Source organism: Phyllostomus discolor, chromosome 5, assembly GCF_004126475.2.
Source record: "Phyllostomus discolor isolate MPI-MPIP mPhyDis1 chromosome 5, mPhyDis1.pri.v3, whole genome shotgun sequence".
In the NCBI taxonomy this organism is placed as follows: domain Eukaryota; kingdom Metazoa; phylum Chordata; class Mammalia; order Chiroptera; family Phyllostomidae; genus Phyllostomus; species Phyllostomus discolor.
In genome coordinates this window covers 31,848,842-31,875,467 of record NC_040907.2, presented here as the reverse complement: position 1 = coordinate 31,875,467, position 26,626 = coordinate 31,848,842, and the positions used below count along the sequence as shown (strand labels likewise).

The window sequence follows — 26,626 nt, the reverse complement described above, 5'->3', positions numbered from 1 at the left end:
ACCCCCTCTTCATTCCCCTCCACCCTGCACACCCTCTCCTACCCACATTCCCCACTTTAGTTCATGTCCATGTGCCACAGTTCTTTAGCTTCTAAATTTCCCATACTATTCTTGCCCTCCCCGTCTATTTTCTACCTACCATCTATGCTACTTATTCTCCATACCTTTTCCCCCTGTCTCCGCCTCCCACTCCCCTATTGCTAACCCTCCATGTGATCTCCATTTCTGTGGTTCTGTTCCTGTTCTAGTTGTTTGGTTAGTTTCTTTTTGTTTTTGTTTTAGATGTGGCTGTTAATAATTGTGAGTTTGCTGTCCTTTTACTATACATGTTTTTTATCTTCTTTTTCTTAGATAAGTCCCTTTAACATTTCATATAATAAAGGCTTGGTGATGATGAACTCCTTTAACTTGACCTTATCTGAGAAGCACTTTATCTGCCCTTCCATTCTAAATGAAAGCTTTGCTGGATAGAGCGATCTTGGATGTAGGTCCTTGCCTTTCATGACTGGGAATACTTCTTTCCAGCCCCTTCTTGCCTGCAAGTTTTCTTTTGAGAAATCAGCTGACAGTCTGATGGGAACTCCTTTGTAGATAGCTGTCTCCTTATTTCTTGATGCTTCTAGGATTCTCTCCTTCATTTTTGCTTTGGCTAATGTAATTTTGATGTGCCTTGGTGTGACACAGTTTTCTATTGTAATTCCCTCACCTCTAACAGTGAGACCTTGGGCAAGGTATGCCATCCTTCTATAAAATGGGAAAATGCCTATAATTCAGTTAGTAAGTGGATTAAATGGCATGACGATTAAGTGCCCAAAAGGTAAATAGGTCATAGTAAGTTTTGGGTAAATGTCAATATACCCACCCCCTTTTAACCTGATCAAGAGTCACTTCATTACTCCATGCATTAGTTAAGGTCTTCACTAACACAAGCCGTCTCCCTTCCTCTTGTCGCTCAGCGAGCATCCTTCAGGATGTGTGCTCCAAGAGGACAAGAGCCTTGTCTGTCCCATTCATCACTGCAGTCCCAGCGCCCAGTACAGAGCCTGGTCCCTAGTAGATTCTCCCTTAATGTTCATGGAATTGAGCACCTTATAAGCACCATGTCACATGCTAAGAATAGTGATGAGCAAGACAAAGCACAACTCTCAAGAAGCATGTTTGGGTCAAGAAAAAATGATTCCAGATAGTGATAATGCTATCAAGTACAAAGGGTGACATACTGCAAAGTGTCAGAGAAGCTGTTTAACCAGAGGGTGACCAGGAGAGGTGATATTGGAGCCAAGTCTTCCAAGCACAGGGACAGCTAACACCAAGGCTGTGATGCATGGATCACCTTAAGGTGCTCATGTGGCTGGAGCATGATGAATGAGAGGAAGAGACACCCAAAGTGAGGCTGGAGAGGTGGACAAGGGACCCTTTACACAGGGTCTTGTGGGACACAGGATTTTATTCTTGGTAGGATGAGAAGCCGTTGGAAGATTTTAAGAAGAGAAGTGGCTCAATCTGATATATACTTCTAAGGAGTCACTCTGGCTACTGTATGGAAAATTGGTTGGGGGACAGGTGACAATGGACATAGGGAACCAAGTTAGGTTATTGCAGTGTCCAGGAGAGGCAGGTGACTTGGATTAGAGAGTAGGAGTGAAAATGATTCTTCTGCAATGACCGCTTCTGCTGCCTTTCAGCAGCATTTGACCCCTTATTGCCCTTTCCCCCAGTCCTGATCACCTGAGGAACAGACTTGCTTTTGTCAATGTCCAGCACCCCCACGAGCCCAGGAACCCAAGGATGGGAGCCAGGCCTGGTTGAGCTCAGCACTACTAAGCACAGGGTAGGTGTGACCATGCTGAAGCTCCAAGGGTCAATCACTGAACCAGTGAAGGAATGAAGGAGAGGCACCCTCCACCGCAGCCTTGCATCTGAAAGCACAAGGATATCAGTAACCAAAAAGAGAAAACTGGGCAGATTGCAGGTAGTTTCACGGGATTATATGAGGCAAAATGACAGAGCAGTTTCGAGGAACCAGGGCAGAGTGCAGCAACTATTGAGTCATCCCCATCCAGGTATTTATGTGGGTTGGGCTTTCTAGTCAGCACCAGGGTATGGCGCCTCACACTTGCTCTGAGACTGGGGCCACCAAGGCAGGGAGGCCCTTGGCAGAGAATTCTGGTGCCACTGGTTCTGCAACCTGTGGGAGCAGAAATATCAGGATGGAGAAGGAAGGCAGCTAGATCTGAAGTAGGCCAGCTAGGAACCTGGGGTCCACCCTGCTGGAATGCTCAGGCTCAGAAAGACCTTCTACAGCAAGCAGGGGATTCAGGGCTGGGACCAGGGAGGAGTGAGGTGGCCCTGCTGGTAAGGCCAAGAAGTCTGTCTCTAGCGAGCCAGCCTTCCACCTGCCAGGCAACACAGTGCATGAGAGGTAACCTGGCAGACTGAGCTGAGACAGCTCACTTGCATCTCCACTGCCAATTCCCAAACTACCCCTCTCTCTCTGCCCCTGGAACACCTCCCTAGCTCAGGCCTAGGTGATTAGGATAATGGAACAACCTCCTTATTGGGATAAAGGAACAACCTCCTTATCCTCGTCCAGCCTCCGTCCATCCAGTCTACTGTCCTCACTGCACTTGTGTGATCATTCGAGTTCCCCATTGCCCTTGAGACAGGATTCAAATTCCTGAACTGGCCCCGGAAGTCCATCCTGGTCTGGCCCCACCTACATCTTCGCTGCTTTTCCTGTGCCCATTTAACATGTTTCCCTCTACCAAACTCATCCTGGCCTTTGGGCATACTGTTATTCCTTCTCCCTGGGATGTTCCCCATCCCCTATCTCAGCCTCTGGGACCTTTCTAGACTCAACAGAGGTCCTCTTCGTTCAGGAAGCCTTCTCAGACCAATATAGTCCTTGGCCAGCCCTGTGAGCACTCTAACAGACTACCTTGTCTGGTGTTCACCTCCGCAGGCCTGTGAATCCTTCTCCCCAACAGTACCAGCTCAGGGTCAGCACTCCACTCCTTGCTCTTTTGTGCCCGGCCCTGTGCTGGCCACTAAGGACAAAGATACACAGTGGAGTCCCTGCCATCAAGGAGAACCAGTGCACTATGAAAGGTAGCCCCCCCCCACCTGCCCACACATATGGATGCCCAATACATGGGGCAGGCTGAAGGAAACAGGCCACCTACTCCAAGGCTCAGAGGAAGGAGGGAAAGCCTTCTGGAGAAAGAGGGATCTGAGCAGGCCTCAAAGTATTTAAAGGTAGAGGAGCTGCAAGGGCATCCTCAGCAGATGGAAGAAGCAAAAAAAGGAAGAAGCAAAAGGGCAATGTCTCTAGCAAAGTAGGACTCAGTCTATGGTGGGGTGTGAGGAAGAGAAGGGTAAAGTGCTTGCTGGGTCTACAACATCCACTCCGAGAAGCCTGTGTCCATCCTGCCTGTCATGGGAACCAGGGGAGGTTTGGGAGCAGGACACTGATATGGCTGGTGGCAGGTTCTAGAAGGCCGAGTCTCCGACCCTCTGTCTTAACAATGATGGCCAGGAAGTGCACGGGATAGAAACCATTTTTTGACTCTTAGTGGGCCTTTGCCCATGTTATACCCACTGGCTGCCACAAGTGGAGGGGTTCAGGGCAGAGACTGGGGACCAGGCAGGGGAGCAAGGTCCAGACTCAGGGGGTCTTGGCTTCTTGGAGAGGTAAAGGGAAGGAAGCATGTGCCCTCAGGTAAATATTTCCTTGAAGGCTGGCAGCTGTGCCCTGACTGGGCTGGGCACAGATTGAGTAGGTCTTCCGGAGCCAGCTGGGCAGCTGGGCAGGCAGCAGTCAGAATGGCCGCTTTTCAGGGGTCATCAGTTGCTCCACCTCCCGCATGAATCTCAGACACAACTCTTCTTGCCAGGGTAGAGCCACGCACTGCACAGCCACAGGCAGCCCCACACTCTTCTTCATGGCCTGCAAGGGACACAAGGATCAGGATGGGAGGCAGCGAGGCAGGATCCCACCCCGGGTCCAGAAAGCACCCCAGCTGGAGAGGAGGGGCAGCACAGCAGGGACAGGCTGCAGCCTTTCGGGGTCTTGCATTAAAAAAAGAGAGGCAAAGACTCTGTGTGCTTATACTGTTTCCTCCATGGCAGCTAGAGTTAGGGTATAGGTGAGTCCAGGGGAAGAGACCCAGAGTTGGCCAGCCCAGTCTGTGACCTCACCTTCCACACCATCTTGTCCCAGATGTCTCCAAAGTAGCCCCTGTAATGTTCCATCTGGGCCTCATCCTCGATGGTCACTGTGGTGACAGGCACCACCCCCGCTGGGAAGTCCAGGCAGTTGTAGAGTATAGTGTAGCTGACGGCCCCTGAGACACAGCACAAGTGGCTGGAGCAGCTCAGTGACTTTCAATGCCAACTGTCCTGCCTGCACCTTAGCCTCCCACCCTGTGAAATGGCACCCGGTGGTCTCCACCAGGAGAGACAGGGAAAGGCTCTCTCCCAGGGCTGAGGCTTGAGTGAATGACAAAGCCCCCACCTGGAATGTTGTTCCTATTTTCTTGGCTTATCTAAATCCCATCTGTACTTCAAATACCACCTCCCAAAACCACACACTCTGCAACTCAAGATCTCCAACTTGAATAGTGGGGAGGAAGGGAGCTCATTCCTTCCCAGGGCATCCCACAAGATTCCCACCTCTCCAGCCAGCCAGACTATGAGCCCCTCAAGAGCCAGGTTCTCCCCCAGGGGTCTTCTTCTATTTCCCAGAGGCCCCACCAGGCACAGGGCTGAACCCACAGAAGAGAAGGGATGGGTAGGGGTGTCAGGGGCACAATGGGGCAGCAGGCCTCACCTGAGGCATTGCCTGAGGCATTCAAGTCCATAGCAGGGCCCAGCATGGGGGTGAGCAGCACATCCAAGTCCAGTGCTCTCCACTGGGCAATCACAGAGTTGCGGTACACCTGGGAAGGGGACCAGCACAGGTGGAGCACTCAGACCCAGCCCCTCACATGAGCTCTCCAATACAGGCACTGTGTGGCTGGGGTGACTCTGGCCCTGGCACCTACCCAGGGATCTAAACTGCGCCACAGCAAGACGGAGGCCCTTAGGGCACACAGGCATGGCTATTTTCAGGGGAAATCAATTTCTCCTCCTCCTACATGAACTGTGGACACCATTCTTCCTGCCAGGATGGCAAAGAGGAGTAAAGAGGTGTCTAGAATAGGAGCTTCGAGCCGACCCAACCGCCAAGGATGTGCATTTGGGCAAGTGAGGGTCAGAGAGCAGGGCCCAAGCAGGCCAGGCCATGGAGGGGAAGAGGGAATGACAGGACATTCCAGGAGACCAGTGAGACCAGGGCCTAAGAGACTCTACTGGCAGGGGCCCTGTCCATGCACCCCCACACACACTCCACCCTAGTCTAGTCTATGAGCTCTGGCCTCACCTCAATCTCGTGATGCAGTTCCCAGAGCTTTCCAGTGGATCTGGCAGAGAGAATGAGGTCACGAGCTGTGATGGCCACAGCCATAGGGATTAGCAATATCAGAACCCTACTCTTAACGCCTCCCAGGTCTCTCTCCTGCAGGGACCCATCTCAACATTATAGGAGTTCTGTGAGGGAAGTAGTGCAGGGCAGAAGTTCAAATCCCTACTGTCCTGCTGAGAAAATGAGGGCCCAAAAAGGACTTAGGCTAGATCACTTAGTGACTCCACAGCAGACCAGGCCTGATTCCTAGCTAGGCTTAGCAGAAGACAGAGCTGTCAAAGGTCCTAAATGCCTGGTGATGGGAGAAGGAGCAAGTCCACAGGATGTCAAGGCCTGAAAATGGAGCAGCTTATGCCTTGCTTTTCCTGCTCAAAACACTAGGGGGTAGGTAAGACTCTGTACAGCTCAGTTGGGTTCAGATCCCTAAGAGCAGCATCTCTCACAGGTGCCTAGTATCCCCCTTCCCCCGCCCCACAGCAACTCCTTGCTGGGTCTTTCCACACATGCCCAGCCAGGCCAATGTTCTCCTCTCCACCACCCCCAACCTATTCTCTCCCTCAGGTCCTTGTTTTCCAGCCAGACCTGAACTTTGCTACAAGAACTTTAAGATCCCATCTGAAGGCCACAAAGGGACTGCGTGATAGACTCTTTAATTCAATATCTCCAACTTGAATAGTGTTGGGGACAAAGAGCTCCTGTCCTCAGCACTTAGTCAAGTTGGAAATATTGAGTAACAGACTTGCTACCCTGTCTGGGCCACTTCCAGCCTCAGAAGCTACTTCCCACCTCCTTTCCTGTCAGAAACCCAGGCCAGGGGAAGAGAGAGGCAGGTATCTGGGCTGGGAAATATTCTTACCGAGACTTCATGCCGCCAAGAAAGGCTGCCAACCTTGGAAGCTGCAGAAGGGCAGACACAGGGTCAACGATCAGCTTTGGGCCAAGTGCTGACAACAGTCTTCTGCAGGCCCACCCACCCGTGCCTCCTCCCTGAGTGGATCCCCTCACATCTCAAGTTGACACCCCTTGTAGCATTCAGGCTGATTAAAGATTATAGGGCATGGGAGGAGGAGAGGCATCTGGATAGGAGCTGAAAAGAAGAGACCAAGCCTGCCCAAACTAAGAGAGGCTAAGGAGAAGGGGGAGGAGCCTCAGACACTCCCTCTCACACCCCACCCCTTCCACTCCCTGTGCCCTCACCAGAGGCTTCAGCAGGAAAGCCAGCAGTCCTTTAAGCCACCTAGGCAGCTTCAGAGTCAATATCAGGTTCCCCAAGCAGGGGTCCACCAAATCACCTTTGCTGGGAGACAAAGGGTCCAGTCTAGGCATTCCCACCCCAGACATCCCTCCTGGCTTACCCCTACCCACTGCATCCCCCCCATTTTCTACTCAGCAACACTTGTCTACCTCCCTCTTCACCAGACTCAGTAACTACTGGTCTCCGATCCCTTCATCTGCCTCCTTTCAAATGTGTGACTTGTTTCTGCTATTCCTTCAGGATGCCTGGGCTCTACCGGATCCCCAGTGGAGCTCCCCAAAGCAGGACTCCATGTCGCATTCCCTGGCAAGCTCAGCTCAGAGCAATAAGGACTGAGGGCAACATTTTCCTGGCTAGGGCTTGATGCTGAGGGCACCCTGTTTATGACACCAGCCTAGAGGCACCAGTGGGGCTGTCCAGAGTGGGCCACCTATGATGCTTGTCTCTGGGGCTATCCTGGTTCTAGATCTCAGGGAAAGGTCTCAGGTAGCTGATCCTGAGCCTCCATTGCAGGGCTAGAGTGAGGGGTAGCACCTTCTACTAAAGCCTAGACCATACTCGGCTCCTGGGGGAAGTCCAGTCAGCCCAAGCATGTCACCATGAGGCACCTGCATAGCTCTGTCCTCTGCTTCTGTCAATGTTTAAGGTCTGAAAACATTCAAGTAGAACCAGCTTCCCTCTCTAAATCTGAGCTCTGCTCTGCAAAGTCCCTTAAAGCAGGCCTGGTCCAAGCCACCAACTTTACACAAGAGAAAACTGAGACTCTGCTCAAAAGGGAAAGACATGGCCCAGGTCAGAAGAGCCTTCAGTCACAGCATGATGTCTAGGCCCCGCCCCACCTGCTTGATCCTGCCCTTGTCTCTTAGTCTTTCCCAAACACACAGGTAGCTCCCTGCCCATCTCCCACCTCCCAAATAGCTCAACTCAGGGCCAGGCCACAGATGCTCAATCCAGCCTCCCCTTGCACTGGCACCTGGTCTCTCTGGTAAGGTGTCTCCAGGCTTAACCTGCAGTTGGAGATGCAGTGTGACCCCTGCCCAGAATGCTTAGTCCTCCTTTGTGTTCAGCTGAGGCCTGTCCCCCATCTTTCCCCAGGTGGCTCATCCTTGGGGGTCAAAGCACCCTGCTGCTCTCCCTGAGTCTACCCACGTCCTGATCCCACCACAGACCCCGAAGCCCATCAGCACTCACAAGTTCTGTAGGAAGCTGCTGCCGCCATCGCTGAATATCCCACCTACCGACAGGGTCTCCAGAGCATAGGGTATGTTCCTTGGCAGGAAGGGAATCAGCTGCAGAGATTGAAAAGTGGAAGACCTCCAAACCTAGAAACCCTTGGGTCTCACCACCCCCATGCTGCCAAAGTGGCCCTGAGGATGGACTGGACCAACTCTGCCACAGAGTAGCTCTCACTGGAGCCACGAAGGTAGCCTTACTGGGCCAACTCCCTGGGGGCACAGATAAACTTGCCTGAGATGAGCAGACCAAAACCCACCGGCCAGCCATCTCAGGGCCTGGGGAACGTGTGGACAGAGGCGCACCACTGTTTGTGGTTGATGAAGCCCTCCCAGTGCCATGCCCACACATCCCTAGCACAGGCCAGTTTGCCATTAATCACTTACCCCAACACTCCTGGTTAGCCCTCTATATACTGATGCCACAGGGACACAGTTCCCATCCCCAACCACAAAACAATCAGGGTACAAGGATACCAGGAAGGGATGGTGGCCATGGGCGCCAGGAAGGCTTCCCTGAAAGAAGGGCCATACCGGGACTTCTGGGCTCCCGCAGCCATACCGTGTGGCCAGCAGCCTCTAGTCTCTGCTTGGTCTCCAGCACAGCCCGCTTCATGGCTGGGGTGGGCATGGTATAGTTGTCGGTCTCATAATACCCCACACGCAGGGGCTGAGAGCTTGCATAGACCTGGGAACAAAACCCAAGAGTCAGAGTCAGATCAGGAGCCAAGGCAAGGCTCCCAAAGATGGGAATCTACTCAGCTGACACAGCTTCCAGGCTGTGGCCTGGATCCAATGAAAACTGACTGCCAGGAGGGCCAGCCCCTTTTACAATACACCCTTACGAAGGCTCCACAGGTGAACAGAGCAATATGCAAATTCCCACATAAGGAAACTAAGACTTCAGATCTAGATAAGGAGATAAGCTCACAGTGGGGCTGAAACTGTACCAAGGCCACCCAACGCAGAGTGACAATACCGAGTTCGGGAACCCAGGCATCCTGTCTCCTGAGCCAGGCTCTACACTGCCCGTTTCAAGAATATGAGTCCTGACTCCATGATAAGTTGTTCCAGACCTCAGGACAAGGACCTCATTTCCACCTCTCCTCCCTTTCGGGGAGGGTGTCATAAACCACTGGGTTCAGTTACAACGTCCTTCTCTGCTGGGTGTTCTTGGGCTGGGGAGCTCACCCATCAGCCCAGATTTCCCACCTGCCAAGAAACACTGAAGCTCACTCTCCTGTCCAGGGCCCTCAGCCTCTCCACGGCAACCTGCGCTGGGTGAGGGACAAGTGCAGCTTACTGTACACATTAACATGACCTTACTATCCACTGTCTACATCCATTTAACTTGACTACTCCTGAATGTTTTGTACATAAAGTACAAATAATGTTATTTTTCATTTTTAAAAATCCTGTCGGCTCTTTTAATAGAAGTATCAAATGAGTTGATACTCTAAGACTCCTTAATTCCCTCACCTCAAAAATCCTCACTTGGCTGTGTCCACCAATCCTAAACTATTATTATATCATGATCCCTATAAATCCCTATGCTTAAATGCCAGCCTTAAACTGGACTTTAAAATCTCAACGAACATCCCTACTTTGCCCACCGCTCTACCCATCCTCCACCACCACCCCTCCCCTCCCCGTCCTGTTGCTACTAAGGTTGTGTTGAGGCAGTATTCTCCCTCACCACAGAAATTAATGAACTCAGCTTGGTCTGATCAACAGGCTGTTTTGGTGGTATCTGGGGGAGCCAGCATGCAACGCAGCCCACAGATCCCAGCTTTGTCTGGCAAGAAGACAGCTTTGCCTTTAACTGTCCTTAACTCACTTAGCCTATGTGCCAAGCATCACAGTGAGGGTTAGGGATATGGACACAAATACTGAAGAAAGGCTCCCATTTGCTGAGGGTCATACAGAGCAGGTACAGGAGTTCTGTCTCAAGTTGTTCTCGGTGCTGGGAAGCCATTTCTCAGTGACAGCAGCAGAGGCTGGAGCTAGAAGGCAGAGCTTGTCCTCAGCAGAGGCTCCTAGCTGCCAATTTGAAGTTTCTAAATGCAAGTAAGGGTTCCATCTGGTGGCTATCTTGGAAGCAGCAGCTGATCCTGCTCTCAGACAGCTCGCTGAGGGTGGTTTTCAGGAGACAGGGCCTCCACGGCCTACCCCTCCTGCCTGGGGGCTGCTCTCTGGGCTCCAGTGGTACTGAACCCACTCCCATGCCCACCCCTATCCCTGCTCACCTCCTCCTTGAAGGGCAGTGGGGGCACAGTGGGGTCCAAGCGGAACATGTCCTCACACAGCAGTGCTCGCAGGCACAGTGCCAGGCTCTCCACGTCCCGGGCCATGGGGCCAACTGAGACCTGTACTATCAGGTGGGGAGGGGAGGGAAGAGAGATCACTTGGCCCCAATGGGCTCTGGGGTAGTGTCCAAGTAAGGGCGGGCCAAGGAGTGTGGGCAGAGACAAGGAGGTAGGAACGCAGACCTAGAGTGGATGGGGGGAGGGTGGGGGCCAGCAAACTCTGCCCCCAGGAGAGGCAGGGGCAGAAGTAGACCAAGCAGAACCCCTCTCCCTCCTCCCCGCCCAGAGAACTAAGGAAACCGCAGACCTCACCTGCCAGCTGTCCATAGATACAGCCCTTCAGGCCAATCTTGCTGGATAAGAAACACAAAATGTTGGAAACAGGAAAGAGCCAACCTCCACCCCACTCCACACCCATTCAGCAACTCAGAATTCTTACCACTTGGAACCAGGAACCAGGGCCAGTGGTGCTGTGACACTCCCTCCCAGAAAAACCCCAATGAGAGAACCCTTGCCTGCAGCCCAGAGAGGTGTGAAGCTAAGCCAAGGTCACACAGCAAGGGTCCCAGAAGCTTCCTCCACCACCTCCTACACCATACCTGAGGCGGTTCGCTGTGGGCTTGAGGCCGCAGATGCCACAGAAGGAGGAGGGAAAGCGGATGCTGCCCCCGATGTCAGTGCCTAAGCCCAGGAGGGAGCCTCCCGCGGCAATCAGCGCCCCTTCACCCCCCGAGGAGCCACCTGGGCTCTTGCAGCAGTTCCATGGGTTTGTGGTCTGGCCGAAGAGGGGGTTGCTGCAGTCATAGCTGGGGGAAGCAGGAATGGGTCAGCCATGCCACACTGGCACAGGTGACCCTGCCTTCACCCCATACCGGAGGCCCAACCTGAGCATGGACTGGGGGACGTTGGTGTGCACGAAGGGCACAGCGCCCTGCAGCTTCAGCACCTGCACCACCACGCTGTCACACTCTGCTGGCACCCCCTCATTCACGCTCAAGCCCAGGGTCGAGTCCTGGCCCTAGAAGAAAAGATGGGCATCCAGAGGGACATGGCTGATGAGTCAGGGCCCTTCAGCAGCCCAGGGTCCTTTCCCACCACCCTCTCACAGGCCAAGGCAAGGCACACCATGGTGCCCATGCAAGGCCTCTGGACCTGACACTTCCTGAGGGCCCAGGGTAAACCAGGCCGCAGAGCTGGCTGGCAGGGATGAGGGAAGTTGAGTCCTGATGCCAAGGCAGGGCACACCTGGTAGCTGAGGCACTCCTTGAGGCTCACAGGGACACCATAGAGCAGGCCCTGCCTTGGGGCCTGGGACAGCTGAGTCTCACAGTCTGCCAGATAGTTGGTCACGCAGTTGGTCCCTTTGTTCACTTCCCAGGCCTAGGGGAGGGAGAAATGGACACAGGCAGAGTGAGGCTGGCCTTTAAAAAAAAAAACAAAGTGTGGCACAATATACATAACATAAAATTGGCCTTTTAAAGTATACCCAGGGAAAGGGTAGTCAACAACATGGCCCAGAGCACAGTAGATAATCTAGGACCCAGCATCCACCTCACCGGGGAATTTGGCCCCAGCCACACCCTGGCTGTCTCTGGTCTTCAACCCCAAGATGAAGAGAGAGAGAGAGAGTAGTCCCAGGGCCAGGGCACAATCAGGGCACTCAAGGGAGCAAGGTACTGGCATTAGAAGCCCTCAAAGGGAATGAGTTGGGAGGAGGATGACTCTTGGCCACTCCCCTTCCTCTTTAAGCCACACCTCTGCCCAGTGAGGCAGACAGGAATCAGACAGGGCAGATCCCCATCTGGGACCACATTCAGAGTCAGCATGGAGCAGGGTGAGACCTAGGCCCCAACCTCCCAGAGCCCAGCCCACTCTCGTTTATCCCAGGCCTGGCCCACATCTGCCCCAGGAACTGTGCTCTCTCCCAGAAACTGGATAATCGAGTCACATAAAGGAATGACTAACTCACAGTAAAGGGGTTGGGAGCTTGACTGAAAGTAATGACCTACTGTAGTGGCTGCCTGTCACTAGGCCTTGCTAAAGCTCTTGCACCACACCCAGTGGGGCCCTAAGGGAGGAAAAGGCCAGGGAAGAAAAAGGTACAGCTTTCAGTAAGTACTCTGGTTCCTGTGAAACACCTGAGAACATGCATGTAGGTCCTGTTGTTATACTCAGGCTCATGAAATCTGTCTCCAGGCTACCGAAGGCAGGAAGGTAGGAGGCCAATTTATAACCAGAATGCTTTCCTGTGATCTCTTCCAAGAAGTCAGACACAAGTCACACTCATGATGTTATTTCAAACATATTTGTTGAGCACTTTTGATATGAAAGACATACTGTCCAGCACTGAGGTGCAGAGACAAATAAGAAAAGCTCTGCCCCCCCAAAAACTCACCTTTGACAATGGGAGAGAGAAAAACAAGGCAGGCCCCATAACGTGATGAGAAATGTGCTACCTCGGGCTGGGAGGGGAGGAGGGTAAAGGAGGCTTCATGGAAAAGGAGATTCCTTCTCTGAGCCCTGAAGGCTCAGTCAGGGGTGCCTATTGCACCAAGCAGGACAAAGAAGAGGGAGAAGAGCCTTCTAGAATAAAGGAACCCCACACGAGCGGCACACAGCATGCAGGCCCTAGGTGCCAGGGAACTGCCAACAGCTGAGCAGTGGCGGGCTCATGTTGGAGCTTGCCCCAAGCTCCCAAAGGTCTTGGCCAGAGAGGATGCTGGAGACAGAGGGGAAACCGAAGGGTGGAGACTGAGGAACTGGAGATCTGAAAGGGATCGGCCAGGAGGCTGGCACTCCATCATAAAGGGAAACAATGGTGGAGAACCAAGGTGGCTGAAGGCAGGTGGGAATAAGGGGGGTGGACTAGAGAGAGCCATAGAAAAAGAACAGACTAGACTTGGTGACCAATGGGGGTGGGGGTGGGAGGGAGAGGGAAATCTGGGCTGAAAGCCAGCTTCAGGCTAAGACAGCATGCTCAGTGTCCTCCTCCCCCCAATACACACAGAGTCAGTCTTTCTGTCTCTCTGTGTCTCTGTGTCTCTCTCTCTCTTCTCTCTCTCACATATAGACACAAACACCTCTGCAGCTCTGGCTCCTTCCCACCCCAGCAGCCTCTGGCACTGTGTTACCTCCAAGGCCTTCAGCAGGATAAACTCCAGGCCAGGTTTTCCCCACAGCCTGTGAAGGAAAGCAATTGTAAGAAGATCACTGCCTGGCCCCGGTTGGCCTTACCTTTCCCAAATAGGTGAAGAGCACAGCTTGTGGAGACAGCTCCCCATTGTGTAACTTCTGCACCAGCTGAGGCAAAGTCAGGGTCAGCAGTGCCTCTGAGTCCAGGTCAGGGTTCTGGGGAGACACCTCAGATAAGTACCGGAATTCCTGCAGGCCCCACATGCCTGCAGCGGACAGCTCTGGCCCGCGCCCTCATGCCCCCACACCTACTGAGCAGATGCTCACTGTCACACGCCAATCCATCAGAGACATGCCCACCCTCAAATCTGAGGCTGTGACCCAGCCATGGCAAGCCCTTGCCACCTTGAACAGTACAGATATTTTCTCTTCATGAAGTTTCCTGGAGGGGATACCCAGGGAGAAGCCATGCTCAGGCTGATTTTTTTAATAAATTAGAATTAATTAAAATAAAAAAACCTAGGCTCTGAGAAAGATGAAATGCCAAGTGTACACTGGGGGAAAATATTTGCAAACCCCATATCCAACCAAGGGGTAGTGTCTGAATGCACAAAAACCCTCAAAAGGCAATAGTGAAAAACAAACACTCCAGCGGCAAAATAGACAAAAGACATGAACAGGTGTTTCACTGAAGAGAATATACAGATGGCAAACAAGCAGATGACAAAATTAAAATCACTGAGATGTTATGACACATATACCAGAATACTTTAAATGAAATATATAAGAACAGTTCCAAGTGCTGGTGAGGATGTGGAGAAACCAGTCACCCCTGCATCAGTGGTGGTGATATAAAATGGTATAGTTGCTCTAGAAAACAGCACGATAATTTCAAAAATAAACAACAATAACAAAAACACACATTATTGCACATCCCAGCAAGTCAACCTCAGGATATTTATCTCAGAGAAATGAAAACTTGTGCCTTGAGGGGATATTCAGAATTTGCACATTACAAAGAGAGGTCTCACCGGCTGGGCTCCAGGAGGAAACCCCTGAACCATTGCAAAACACCACCATCGATGGCTGCCCACCGTGTGCCAGGTGCCGTGCTGGTATGCACTATGTTTTCATTAAATCTACTACCATTCCCTTTGTACAGTAAAGAAACCGAGGCTCAGAGAGGGGAAGTGCCTTGCTTAGGACCACACAGGCAAACTCCAGTTCTCTGACCACCCAGCACAGGCTGCCCGCTGGCTGTCCACCTGCACCTGACCACTCAGCCCTAACAAAGGAAAGTGAAAACAAGAAGGTCCCACCCTGAATGATTAGGCTGCAGCAGAAAGCCACATACAAAGGAGGGTTTCTTTCATTCATTCCACAGATATGGTGCTTACTCTGTACCAGGTGCCACACTAAGCAGGGGGTCATAGCTGTGAACAAAGAAGGCATATCCATGCTTTCCGGTGTTTACACAAGGCACAGATTAAGAGTGAGCAGATAACTAATAAGTAAACAAATAAGAATTTTGGACAGTGATTAATAACATAAAGAAAATAAAAACGGGTACAGGAAATGAGCAGCATCCAGGCAAAGGGTGGTCAGGGAAGAGCTCTCTGAAGGACAGACATTTGATCAGATCCTCATGGCCAGGTTTTAAGGCTCCTAGCATCCCTGGGGTCAGCCCCTACCTGCAAACACGCAGCTACTTCCTCCTTAAGGTACTGGGCTGATTAGAAGACTGGGCTAGAGGAGATCTGAGTCATAGCCACCCATTCTCATCTCTGTGGTCTCCTGCTCTTGTCAAAGTCTCCAGGGGCCTGCTTGTTGCCAAATCCAACACAAACTTGACTTTGTTTTTTTTTTTTTGCTCCTTGTCTCACTGACTGTAGTCAGTGAGTTTTCTTCAGTTTTCCCCTGGAGATTCCCCTGGGCCTGGAGATACTACCCTCCCTGATTTTCCTCCTGCCTTTCAGTTATTTCTGTCATTCACTTATTCAGTCAGTCAACAAAGCATCCACTATGAGCATCCACTATGTGTCAAGGACTATGTTATGGACTATGAGTTTAAGAAATAACCAAGACAGGCAATTCTCTGCTTTCAGAAAGCTTACATTCAAGAAAACAACTAACAAGTAATGAACAGACCATAACAAGTGTAAGAAAGAAGAGTGCTGTGGTAGAAATAAGCAGAGAACTGACTCAGATGACATGGGCAGGCCTCTCCCAGTAGGTGACATTTCAGCTGTGATTTGAAGGATGAGAAGGAGACAGACAGAGGTTCCTTGGGGTTCCCTCTGGGCACCTCTTCTTCCCTCTCTGATGCTGGGAGAAGTCATTCTTTCTGGTGGCCTCTTCTCCAGGCGCTCCACCTGCCCAAAGGCCTCCTGATCCTCCTCCCAGCCTGACCCAACTGACCTTAACTTCATTCCAAAGGCTTAACTTCTTTGTTGGTATAACAGCTTTGTTAGTTCAAATCAAGACATTACACTAGCACATCATGATGATGTAGCACTTTGCTCTTCCCTGGATATTTTTTTTAAATATACAAAATGATCCCTGGCTGGTGCAGCTGAATGGATTGAGCACTGGCCTGCGAACCAAAGGGTCACCTGTTTGGTTCCCAGTCAGGGCACATGCCTGGGTTGTGGGCCAGGTCCCCAGTTGTGGGCACTCGAGAGGCAACCACACATTGGTGTTTCTCTCCCTTCCATCCCCTCTCTCTAAAAATCAATAAATAAAATCTTTTAATTAAAAAATATACAAAATGAAAAGTGAACATTCCCCCAACTCTGGGACCACCCTACCCAGTCCCTCTTCTTGGTGGGGGTGTGGCAGGGGGACCCAAAGTTAACAGTTTCTGATGAAACCTTACAGGAAAAAAAAAGTTTATGAAAAACCCACAATGTATATAATTGTTGACCTATATTCTATTTTTGCACAAATGGATCATACTATATACACAGTACTACACCTTGCCTTTCTCGCCTTACAATGAAAATAGCAAGATTGCTTCCCCCCGATTACATAAATAAGTGATTGTTGTTTTGTTTTGTTTTGTTTTGTTTTGCTTTGTTTTTTAAATGTCTAACAGTATGGCAAAGAAAGTAAAAATCACCAGAGAGCCCAGCACTGGGGTAATTACCACCGAGAGTCTGGTCGCCACCATTTCCTGCCTAGCTAACAAGGTGCCACAAAGTTCCTGTGCACTTCAACTACAAGCTAATAGCAAGCTCTCCTCAATTCTCAGTATAAATTTTTAATTCTTTCCTAATGTTCTTCCATGCTGAAAGTTGATGACACCTCTGCCAGCAACTACTTAAAAGTCTTCAACTAGTTACCAGGAAGCTGAGACATTTTCTCTTTCACAGACACCGGAAGGAAGTCTGTTCCTCCAGAAGACTTGGGGGGAAATAACTTTGTAGGGAGAATGCAGGAAAGTGTACAGACAACTTCAAACTGAGTGTTTGGCCACTCTAATATGCACACTTTTTCAAGGGAAGGATACTATAGCTACCACTAAATCTGTGGACAAAAAAAAAAAAAAAGATTCTGTGGAACAGAACCTCAGAGGATGAGCTGATCGTAAATTCCTAAGTGGGCAGGTCATGGTGTGTAGTCATTTCCCAGTCCTACACAACTTCTTTAGTGAAAGGTTTTAGGCCAGCCTGTTCCTTGTTCTTGTGAATCCAGGTCAACACTCCTTTGAAATACCAGAAGTAATGCCACTATAAGGAAGTATTAACCCTCAAGAGAGCACATAATCTTATTAACTGTCCTGTAATCCAATCCCTGATTTGCTTTCTCCAACCATCCTTATGTCCCCTCCTTAATTTCAAATGCATAAAAGGACCTACAAAACTTTTATTCTTTAGAGCAGTGATTTTCCATCAGTGTGTCGCAAGAATTTTTAAGTCACACAATACTTGACTATTTAGTCAGAAGCACTGACTCTTTTCCCTTAGACTGTCAAATTGAAAAATGACAACAGCCAACACAATAATAGCCATCCTGTGTGAATGCCCTGTCTTGAACCATAAATATATAGGTCATGTAATTAGAGTTGCATCTTATTGGTCACATCACATGATAAGGTTGTATCTGATTGGTTAATTCTTGGTAACAGAAATTCTTTTTTTTATAATTTTTTTAAAAGATTTTATTTATTTATTTATTTTTTAGAGAGGGAAGGGAGGGAGGGAGAGAGAGAGAGAGCGAGCAAAACATCAATGTGCAGTTGCTGGGGGTTATGGCCTGCAACCCAGGAATGTACCCTGGCTGGGAATCGAACCTGGGACACTTTGGTTCCCAGCCCGTGCTCAATCCACTGAGCTACGCCAGCCAGGGCCTGGTACCAGAAATTCTTATAGCCCTGGCCCAGTACCTCAGTTAGAGCACCCTCTGATTCTCTAAGTTTGTGGGTTCAGTTCCCGGTCAGAGCACATACAAGAATCAACCAATGAATGCATAAATAAGTAGAACAAGAAATTGATGTTTCTCTCTCTCTCTCTAAAATCAATAAATCTTTAAAATATTTTTTGATTATGATATTACAGTTGTCCCAATTTTTCCCCTTTCCCCCCTCCACCTGGTACCCCCATTCCCTCCAGCAATCCCCCCCGCCATTTAGTTCATGTCCACAGGTCATGCATATAAGTTCTTCAGCTACTCCATTTCCTATACTGTTCTTAAGATCCCCTTGTCTATTTTGTACCTACCAATTTGTGTTTCTTAATCCTGGTACCTTTCCCCCCATTTTTCCCCTTTCTCCTCCCAACCAACAACCCTCCAAATGATCTCCATATCTATGATTCTGTACCTGTTCTGCTTGTTTGCTTAGTTTGTTATTGGGATTTAATTATTGATAGTTGTGATTTTATTGACATTTTAATGTTCATTGTTTTGATCTTCTTTTTCTTAAATAATTCCCTTTTAGCATTTCATATAATAAGGGCTGGGTGATGATGAACTCCTTTAGTTTTGCCTTGTCTGGGAAGCACTTTATCTGCCCTTCAATTCTAAATGTTAGCTTTGATAGATAGAGTAATCTAGGTTGTAGGTCCTTGCCTTTCATGAGTTTGAATACTTCTTGCCAGTCCCTTCTAACCTGCAAAGTTTCTTTTAAGAAATCAGCTGACAGTCTTATGGGAACTCCGTTATAGGTAACTCTCTGCCTTTCTCTTGCTGCTTTTAAGATTCTTTCTTTATCTTTAACCTCTGGCATTTTAATTATGATGTGTCTTGGTGTGGTCCTCTTTGCGTCCATCTGGTTTGGGACTCTTTGTGCTTCCTGGACTTGTGTGTCTATTTCCTTCACCAAATTAGGGAAGTTTCCTTTTATTTATTTATTTTTTTTTGCAAATAAGCTTTCAATTTCTTGCTCTTCCTCTTCTCCTTCTGGCACCCCTATGATTCAGATGTTGGTATGTTCAAAGACATCCCAGAGGTTCCTAAGCCTATCCTTGTTTTTTTGGATTCTTTTTTTCTTTCTGCTGTTCTGATTGAATGCTTTTCTTTCCTTGTGTTCCAAATCATTGATTTGATTCTTGAGTTCATCCCTCCACTGTTGGTTCCCTGTAGATTTTTCTTTATTTCACTTAATGCAACCTTCATTTCTGCCTGGGTCTTCTTTATGGCATTGAGGTATCCAATGAGTTCCTGGAGCATCCTGATAACCAGTGTTTTGAACTTTGCATCCAATAGTTTGCTAATCTCCACTTCATTTAGTTCTTTTTCTGGAGTTTTGGCCTATTCTTTCATTTGTGCCATATTTTTCTTTGTCTCTTCATCTTGGCAACCTCCTTGTGTTTGTTTCTGTGTATTAGGCAGAGCTGCTTTGACTCCCTGTCTTAGGGCACCTGTTAAGTTGTATGGAGCACAGCCTTAGTTAATGCCAGGGTGGGGCAACCTGTGTCACCACTCTGTTGCTCTGTGTGGGCGAGAGTTCACAGAGAGGACAATGCCACCACCTGGCCTCTGGAGTTTTGCAGGGGAGGAAGCTGTCTTCCCACTCGCACTTTATTTTCTCTGCATGTGCCATGGTGCCCTTCCAGCTATTGCCCTGGTGCTGAATCCCAGAGAGGGTGGGTCTTTGTGAGTCCTAGGTTCAGTTATGGGCCCTTTAAGAGGACACAGTTTCTTTTACAACCCCAACGCCCACTAGTTTTTATAGCCAGAAGTTATGGGGACTTTCTCTCCTGGTACTGGGCCCCTGAACCATGTGGTCTGGACTGGGGCTGGGATCTCTCATTCCCAAGGTATCCCTCCCAATTTTTATCTACCACACTTCGATGTGGGTCCTCCTGTTCCTGTCTCTGTGCCTCTCTGTACCACTCTACACCTCCACATCTCTGCACCTCTTTGCATCTCTGCCCCTCCTACCTGTCTGGATGAATGTGGCTTCTTTAAATCCTTGGTTGTCAGACTTCCACACAGTTTGATTTTTTGACAATTCTGGGTGACACTAGTTTTGCAGTGGAGCTGTATTTTTTGCTATAGTTTTGCGCGGAGGCGAGGTGCATTTACCTACACCTCCATCTTAACCTGAAGTTCCAAAATCAGTAATTTTCTTTTAAATTTAAAAAAAAATCCTTATATACAAGTATAGGCACCTGTGTTTTTAAAAGAGCCATTAGGGAGTAAAAAGGTAGGTAATTATTATTATTTTTTGTAAGTCAATCAAAATTATACCTATTTTTTGTCAGTGAGGCAAAATATATATTTTTTGTTGTGCCAAAGAATTTTAGTAACTAGTTTATATATGTAATGAGATGAAAAAGGTTGAAAATCGCTGCTCTGGAGCAATTGAGACCTTACTCCCCAGCGTATGTTTGTCTCAAAAAAATCTCTTATAAAAATTATCTACAGGTTTGGGCATTTCTACATCAACAAATCATCATCACTCCTCCATCTATTTTCCTCCTTTTGAAACACCTACTCTCCTAATTTCAGGTATCCTGGATTATCCTCCATGTCTTTTTTATTTTCCCTCTTGGTTTTTTAAAAATCATTTTTGTTCTATTTCAAGATATCTCTTCTGGCCAAGATGGAGGCATAGGTAGATACACTCTGCCTCTTTGCACAACCAAAAGAAGGACAACAACAAATTTAAAAACAAAAAATAACCAGAACTGCCAGAAAATCGAACTGTATAAAAGTCCAACAACCAAGGAGTTAAAGAAGATATATTCATTCAGACCAGTAGTAGGGGTGGAGACAGGCAGCAGGGGTGGAGAGGACTTGTGGGCAGTGGCCAGAAGACCAGGCAGTCCCACATTTGCATGTGGATAAACCAGGAGAGACAATTGGGGAGCAAGAGAGACCACACTACCCAGGGTTCCAGCGCAGGGGAAAAAAGCCTCAAAAACCTCTGGCTGTAAAAATCTATGGGTGTTGTGGTGGAGAGAGAAACTCCCAGCCTCATAGGGGAGTTCACTGGAGAGACCCTCAGGGTTCTAGAACATACACAAACCCACCCACCTGGGAATCAGCACCAGAAGGGCCCAATTTGATTGTCAGTAGCAGGGAAAGTGACTGAAAGTCAGTGGAGAGCTGAGCAAGTGGCTCATCATCACCAAGCCCTCATTATATGAAATGTTAAAGGGACTTATCTAAGAAAAAGAAGATGATCAAAAATATGAACAGTAAAATGACAACAAACTTACAACCATCAACAACTGAACCTAAAACAAAAACAAACTAAGCAAACAAGTAGAACAGGAACAGAATCACAGAAATGGAGATCACATGGAGGGTAATCTGCTGGGAGGGGTGGGGTAGAGTGGGAGAAAAATGCAGGGAATAAGAAGCATAAATAGTAGGTACAAAATAGGGGGTAGGGGGAGGTTAAGAATAGTACAGGAAATGGAGAAGCCAAAGAACTTATATGTACAACCCATGGACATGAATTAAGGTGGGGGTGGGGGGATGCTTGTGGGAAGGGGGGGTGCAGGGCAGAGGGGTATAAAGGGAAGGAAAAAATGAGACAACTACAATAGGATACTCAATAAAATATACTTAAAAAAGATATCTCTTCCATTTGATCATATATGCTACTGACACTGGTCTCAACAAAAACTATACTGTCCTTCAATTCATCTACTGAATCAGGTTCAAGGTGGTTTGGAGAAGGCCAAGAGATGGAACTACAGGTCAGATCCAATTGAGGGAAGTGACATTTGTAAGACCAGTAGGATTTTGACAAAACAGGTTGTAACAAATGTGGGAAAAGGGCATTGAGCCCACAAATGCAAAAACTACAAATGCAAAGGCACAGAGGCATGAGCAGTTGTTCTGTGACATCTCTCCCAGGCATAATAGTCTATTAATAGTACTCCCTCTTATAGACTGGAAAAACAGAATCAACTAGGTATTTCATCACCAAAAAAGAGTTTATGCAAGAAAAAGAAAGGATTGCAATCCAGTGTGTGCAGAATTGACAAACCATATGTGCGCACTGAACCAAACAAAGATGGAGGAGAGACTTAATAAAGAGGCTGTAGAAGTGAAAGGGAGGGGCTGTTGCAATCACAGAACTCGGTTATAAACATAAGGTTGTTCTTCATAGGGATATCCAATGACAGACAGTGGCAGAACTCCTCCCATAACCCCTAGCTCCTCCCATAGGCTCTCCCCATTATGTCAAGGTTAAAGTCTCTGTCATAATTTTATCAATCTCTTCAATCTAGAAAGGATATCAAAACTCATTTAGAAAGCAGGGTGGGGAAAACAAAGAGTTTGTTACAGGTTGTTAAACTCAAAAGGTCAACAGAGAGTTAACTAAAAACACACCTTGCTCTACAGTTTTTCTAGATCTACAGAGACAACTGTTTTGTGATGATTCAGGCAATGCTTACGATTCTCCCCTCCTTTGACACATGAGGGGAGAATACAGGAGCTATCTAGGCTCCCATTGAGCTTGGTGTGGAGTCTATCAGTCAGGAGCTGTATTACAAGCTGCTGTAATCTCCCAGGGCCTGCTCAGAGCCCTGCTTCCCTTAGTGTCCCTTGCTATTCAGGGCCAGGTGGAAAAAGCCCTAGAAGAAAGGCTGCTAAGACAGCTTCAAAGCCCACACCTGCCAGTCATCCAGTGACTCCAGAGCCAAGCAGAGGGAGCCTTAGAGTCAGGGAGGTTCAGGCTGGTGTCCAGTTCAGCCTACCTCCTACCTGCTCCCAAGGCCTACAAAACTATTGTCATCAAGATCCCACCCCTTTGCTCCTCATTCAAAACAATGAGACTCCTGAGGTAACTCTCCCTTTCTTACCCAGTCTTAGCAAAACCGAAAGATAATTTCTTGGCTTCCCCTCCTGGAAGAGCCAAGCTTTGGGGTTCTAAGGCCAAGTTCTCTTGCCCCAGGCAAGGTGTGTAAACAGCTCTTTGCATTTCAGGGTCAAAATTTCTGCCCTGGAGGATTCCATTCTTAAAATTAATGAAAGGTGGTAGTTCCAAAGGGAAACTAGATACTGATGCTTGGAGTTGACGGGAGGGAAGACCCATCCTTCTTCCACCCCATACTCCTGCCAGCAGGTGGGCTTTTTGCAACTGGGAAGGGAGTTCTACGGGCAGCAACTGTGGGTGGATTCCTACAGCTGTCTCACCGCAGGGCCTGGAGCTGGCAGAACTCAGCTGGCTGCACAGAAGGACTTGGTGCCTTGGGAGCAGCTGAGCAGATCCCCAAGTGGGGCACCTAGGCAGAGAAGGAGAATTGCACAGTGGAGAACCTGTGCTCAAGTAGGGGAAGTGGCCAGTCTGGATTGAATACCAGGGCCTCCCAATCAGGGTGGAGGGAACCCTAAAAATTGATTGACAGTAGACTTTTCAGCCAGCTTGATGAGTGGAGGCTGAAACCAAACACATTTTGATCTCAATAAACAAATAAATGAGATCTATGCTAGCCCAGGAATTGTATGGAGTAAATTCATCCCATTACATCTAGCCAAAACCTTACCACAGTCAAGGCCACACCCTGGGTCCTTCCTACCTGTCAGACAGGAATCCTATCAGAACACATGCCCTCACAAACACCCATAGCAAGTGTTTTCTCCCTCAGCACACACGACAACTACCACAATTCAGCATTTTGATTTCTAACCAAGTCCAGTGCCTCATATAACTGAAGAAAAAAAAAAAAAACCTCTTCTAGGACCCTCCTCTGCCCCATAGACACACTGAGCATATCTAGGAGAAAACCTTGCTGACAGATCACTCAGGGAAAGGTCTGGAGCTAAACCTGCTGGTAGAGGGAGCTTGTCAGGAGTTGGCCATGACAACCTGAGTGTAGGTGCTGGGGAGACTTCCATTCCGGTCTGGCTCATTGGGGCACAACCCTCTCTGGTCCCTCTTAGGTTCCTCACGCACAATGAGTTTGAACTGTAAGCTCTCCGGATTCCCTTGGCAATCACTCGATGATTTCAAAGTCCTAACCCTAGCATCCAATTGGTTCTCACGCCTGCGTTTTAGCGTTCTAATAGTCAGTGATCTTTAGATTCTTTGGCATGGAGCAGAGTTCCTCTTTCTCTCTTCTTTCCTCCCCTCCCTCCTTCCCTCTCTCTCTCCCTCCCTTCCCTTCCTTCTCCTCACCCGAGGATATATTTTCATTGATTTTTAGAGAAAGGGAGAGAGGGAGGGAGAGAAGGGGGAGGGGAAAGAGGAAGAGAACACCGATAGATTGCCTCCTGTACGCGCTCCTAGGAGTTCGAACCTGCAACTTAGATGTGTGCCCTGACCAGAATCGAACTTGTAACCTTTTGGTCCACTGGACTACGCTCCAACCAACTGACCCACTCGACCAGGGCCAAAGCTCCTCCTTTGACCCAGTACAGATGGCCTTCTAAGACCTAACCTATCTCTTTCATTTCCCTTCTTCCCCCTGGCCCCACCTGGCTCAGAAAGCGCACTGAATGCATTTGGGCAAGAATAGGTTCCGAAAGTTAGAAACCTGCGCTGCCCACACACCTGCGCTGCCCATCACACGCCCCTCCGCGCACGTCGGGGCAGCTGAAAGTGCTGCTGGGGGTAGTCCCAGCCTGCGCCCCTGGACCCCGACAGTCACCTGGAGCCGGAAGCGCTGCGCAGCCTTGTCCATGCTTTCTAGGGCCGCTTGCTGTTTCTGTCGCGCCCGGGCCGCCGCACCCCGCGCTGTCCGGCCACCAGACCAGCGCAGGGCAACGGCCGCCACCACGAAGCAGCAGGCCACGGCAGCCCCGGAGGCACCGGAGAACGCAGCCCACACTTCGTTCAGCACCATGATCTCCCGCTGCAGAGAGCTGCCAAGAGGGACAGAAGAACCAGCACTCTTAAGATTCCGCCGCAAAACCCGGCATGGATCCGCCTGCGCCGGAGGAGCGGGAGGAGAGCTGCGCTACCGCTGCACCCCCTCCCGGGAGCGCGCCGTTGCCAGGCAGCGGGTCGGAGGCCGGCGGCGCGCAACGGTCAAGGTCTGGCTGTCCTGCCCAGCTGCCCAGCTGTAGTCGCTCCCCGCGTCCTCGTGCACAGAGTTAGGCTGAGCTGGAGGACCGAGAGGGGCACCCGCTTCCTGTGCGCGTCCGCTGAAACACTAGCGTTAGTTAGCAGCTGTTCGGCGCCGCGCCTCCACCTGGCCCACGGGGCTCGGCCTCTTCCCGGCCTCAACCCAGGGACCCCAGAGCCCCAACTCCCAGAAGACGCAGACAGCTGACGCCCCTGAGGGAAAAGCCAGACAAGAGGACTGGGAGAGAGATCAGTCGCCGCAAACTGTTTAGCAGCATCTGTTATGGAGAACCTTGAGTCAGAGCCGGCACCACAGGGCGTCCACCGCTCCCCAGCGAGTGGCTTCCGGGGAGCCAGCCCTGGGACCGGCCCAGGAAGTTCCTCTGGGGAGCCCACCTGCTGTCCCCTCCCCATTATCCAACCCAGGGATCCTGTGTCTCTGGCCCTGGGCTCTTCTGCATGGACAGCCCATCCATCACTTGTCCTGCTTAGCCACCCGGCAGACTGACCTTCCCGGGTCATCTTTTTCCAATCCTGGGTCCTCCTGGAGTTCACATGCAGCAAGCAGAAGGAATACCTGAGTAGGACCAGAAGGTGTCTAGGGACCCGTTGCCCTTCATTAGGAGGGTGGAAGCTAATACACACATACACACATGCACACACACTTCTCCCACCTAGTCCTCTTTCACGGGTCTTTATGTGCTTTATCTCATTTGTCCTCCCAAAAGACCTATAAGGAAGGCATTTTTATTATCAATTTACAGATAAGGTACCTGAGGACAAGAGTGGTTCAATGACTTCTGTGGGTCACGTAGGTGACTCAGGGGGGCGGGGCATCCAACTCAGGCCTAATCCTAAACCATTGCTCTTACCCATGAGGCAGTACCACCATTACTGGCCCTGGAAATGAGGCCCTGTAGAAAGGGGTATAGGAAAGTGCCTTGTGACTCATAACACTATTTGCTGAAACACTGCAGTTGCTCCAGTTCTCTTTGGCTCCCTGAATCTGTGCCTTTACCTTTAAAAAAGGAACGGTTATAATGCCTACCTTGCAGGATTGTTAGGAGGAGTCTACAAGGTCCTTTACTGTGTGCCTAGCACACGGTAGGCCCTCCATAAATGTTTAGTGACAGAATGGAAGGCCCACTGTGGAAAGCCTTGAATGTTATTTAAAGAATCTAGACCTGAAGGCCTTTAGAGTCACTGTAAGGCCCTTGAGCAAATTCCAGAGGGGTCCAAGGCCTTGTGTTTCTAAGTCTGCAATCTCTGTTGAATGCTGCTGAGTTCCAACTCAACACTGATGGCCCTTTGTAAGTGTCAAATCCCTGAACCTCAGTCTTTCTAGAAGAGAGCTGACAGATGCAGGGTGATGGAAACTCTAATCTAAATCTCTTTCAAAGTCATCTCACCCCATCTCCTCATGGAATAAAGGGATTCTAGCCCTTGATTCACACATCCCTTGAGGGTGACCTTGGGTAATTCAATCTTCTCTTTTGTAAACAAGAAGTGTTCTTTCTGACCCCCTCTCCCTCTCAAGAAGGAGAAAATAAGGTTATAGTAATGGGGAAACTCTGATCATTCCTGAGGATTAATCACCAAGTTGGTAACCTGTCAGGAGTTGGGCCAAAATTTGTTAATTTAGGAACTCCATTAACAAAATATTCACTTCTGTTTGTTTCCTGTGATGATGGTTTCTCTAAGTAGTACTTCCTGGAGGTATATTAAACAGGATTTAATTTACAAAAGGATATGGAGGATCTGGATGGGGTACTG

General features: G+C 49.3%; 1 protein-coding gene across 1 annotated transcript; it reads right to left on the bottom strand.

Annotated features, from left to right (window-relative positions):
* Nucleotides 1-1,157: 1,157 nt before the first annotated feature.
* On the bottom strand, nucleotides 1,158-24,769 carry FAAH (fatty acid amide hydrolase). The gene is made up of 15 exons (XM_028513455.2): nucleotides 24,438-24,769; nucleotides 13,489-13,602; nucleotides 11,500-11,634; nucleotides 11,139-11,272; nucleotides 10,854-11,060; nucleotides 10,567-10,607; nucleotides 10,195-10,319; nucleotides 8,511-8,636; nucleotides 7,908-8,005; nucleotides 6,659-6,758; nucleotides 6,318-6,358; nucleotides 5,420-5,459; nucleotides 4,829-4,937; nucleotides 4,198-4,343; nucleotides 1,158-3,946 (listed from the first exon to the last, which is right to left on the bottom strand). Exons 1-15 carry the CDS (start codon nucleotides 24,630-24,632, stop codon nucleotides 3,818-3,820), a joined length of 1,740 nt encoding a protein of 579 aa, XP_028369256.1. The 5' UTR covers nucleotides 24,633-24,769; the 3' UTR covers nucleotides 1,158-3,817.
* Between the last annotated feature and the right edge of the window lie 1,857 nt (nucleotides 24,770-26,626).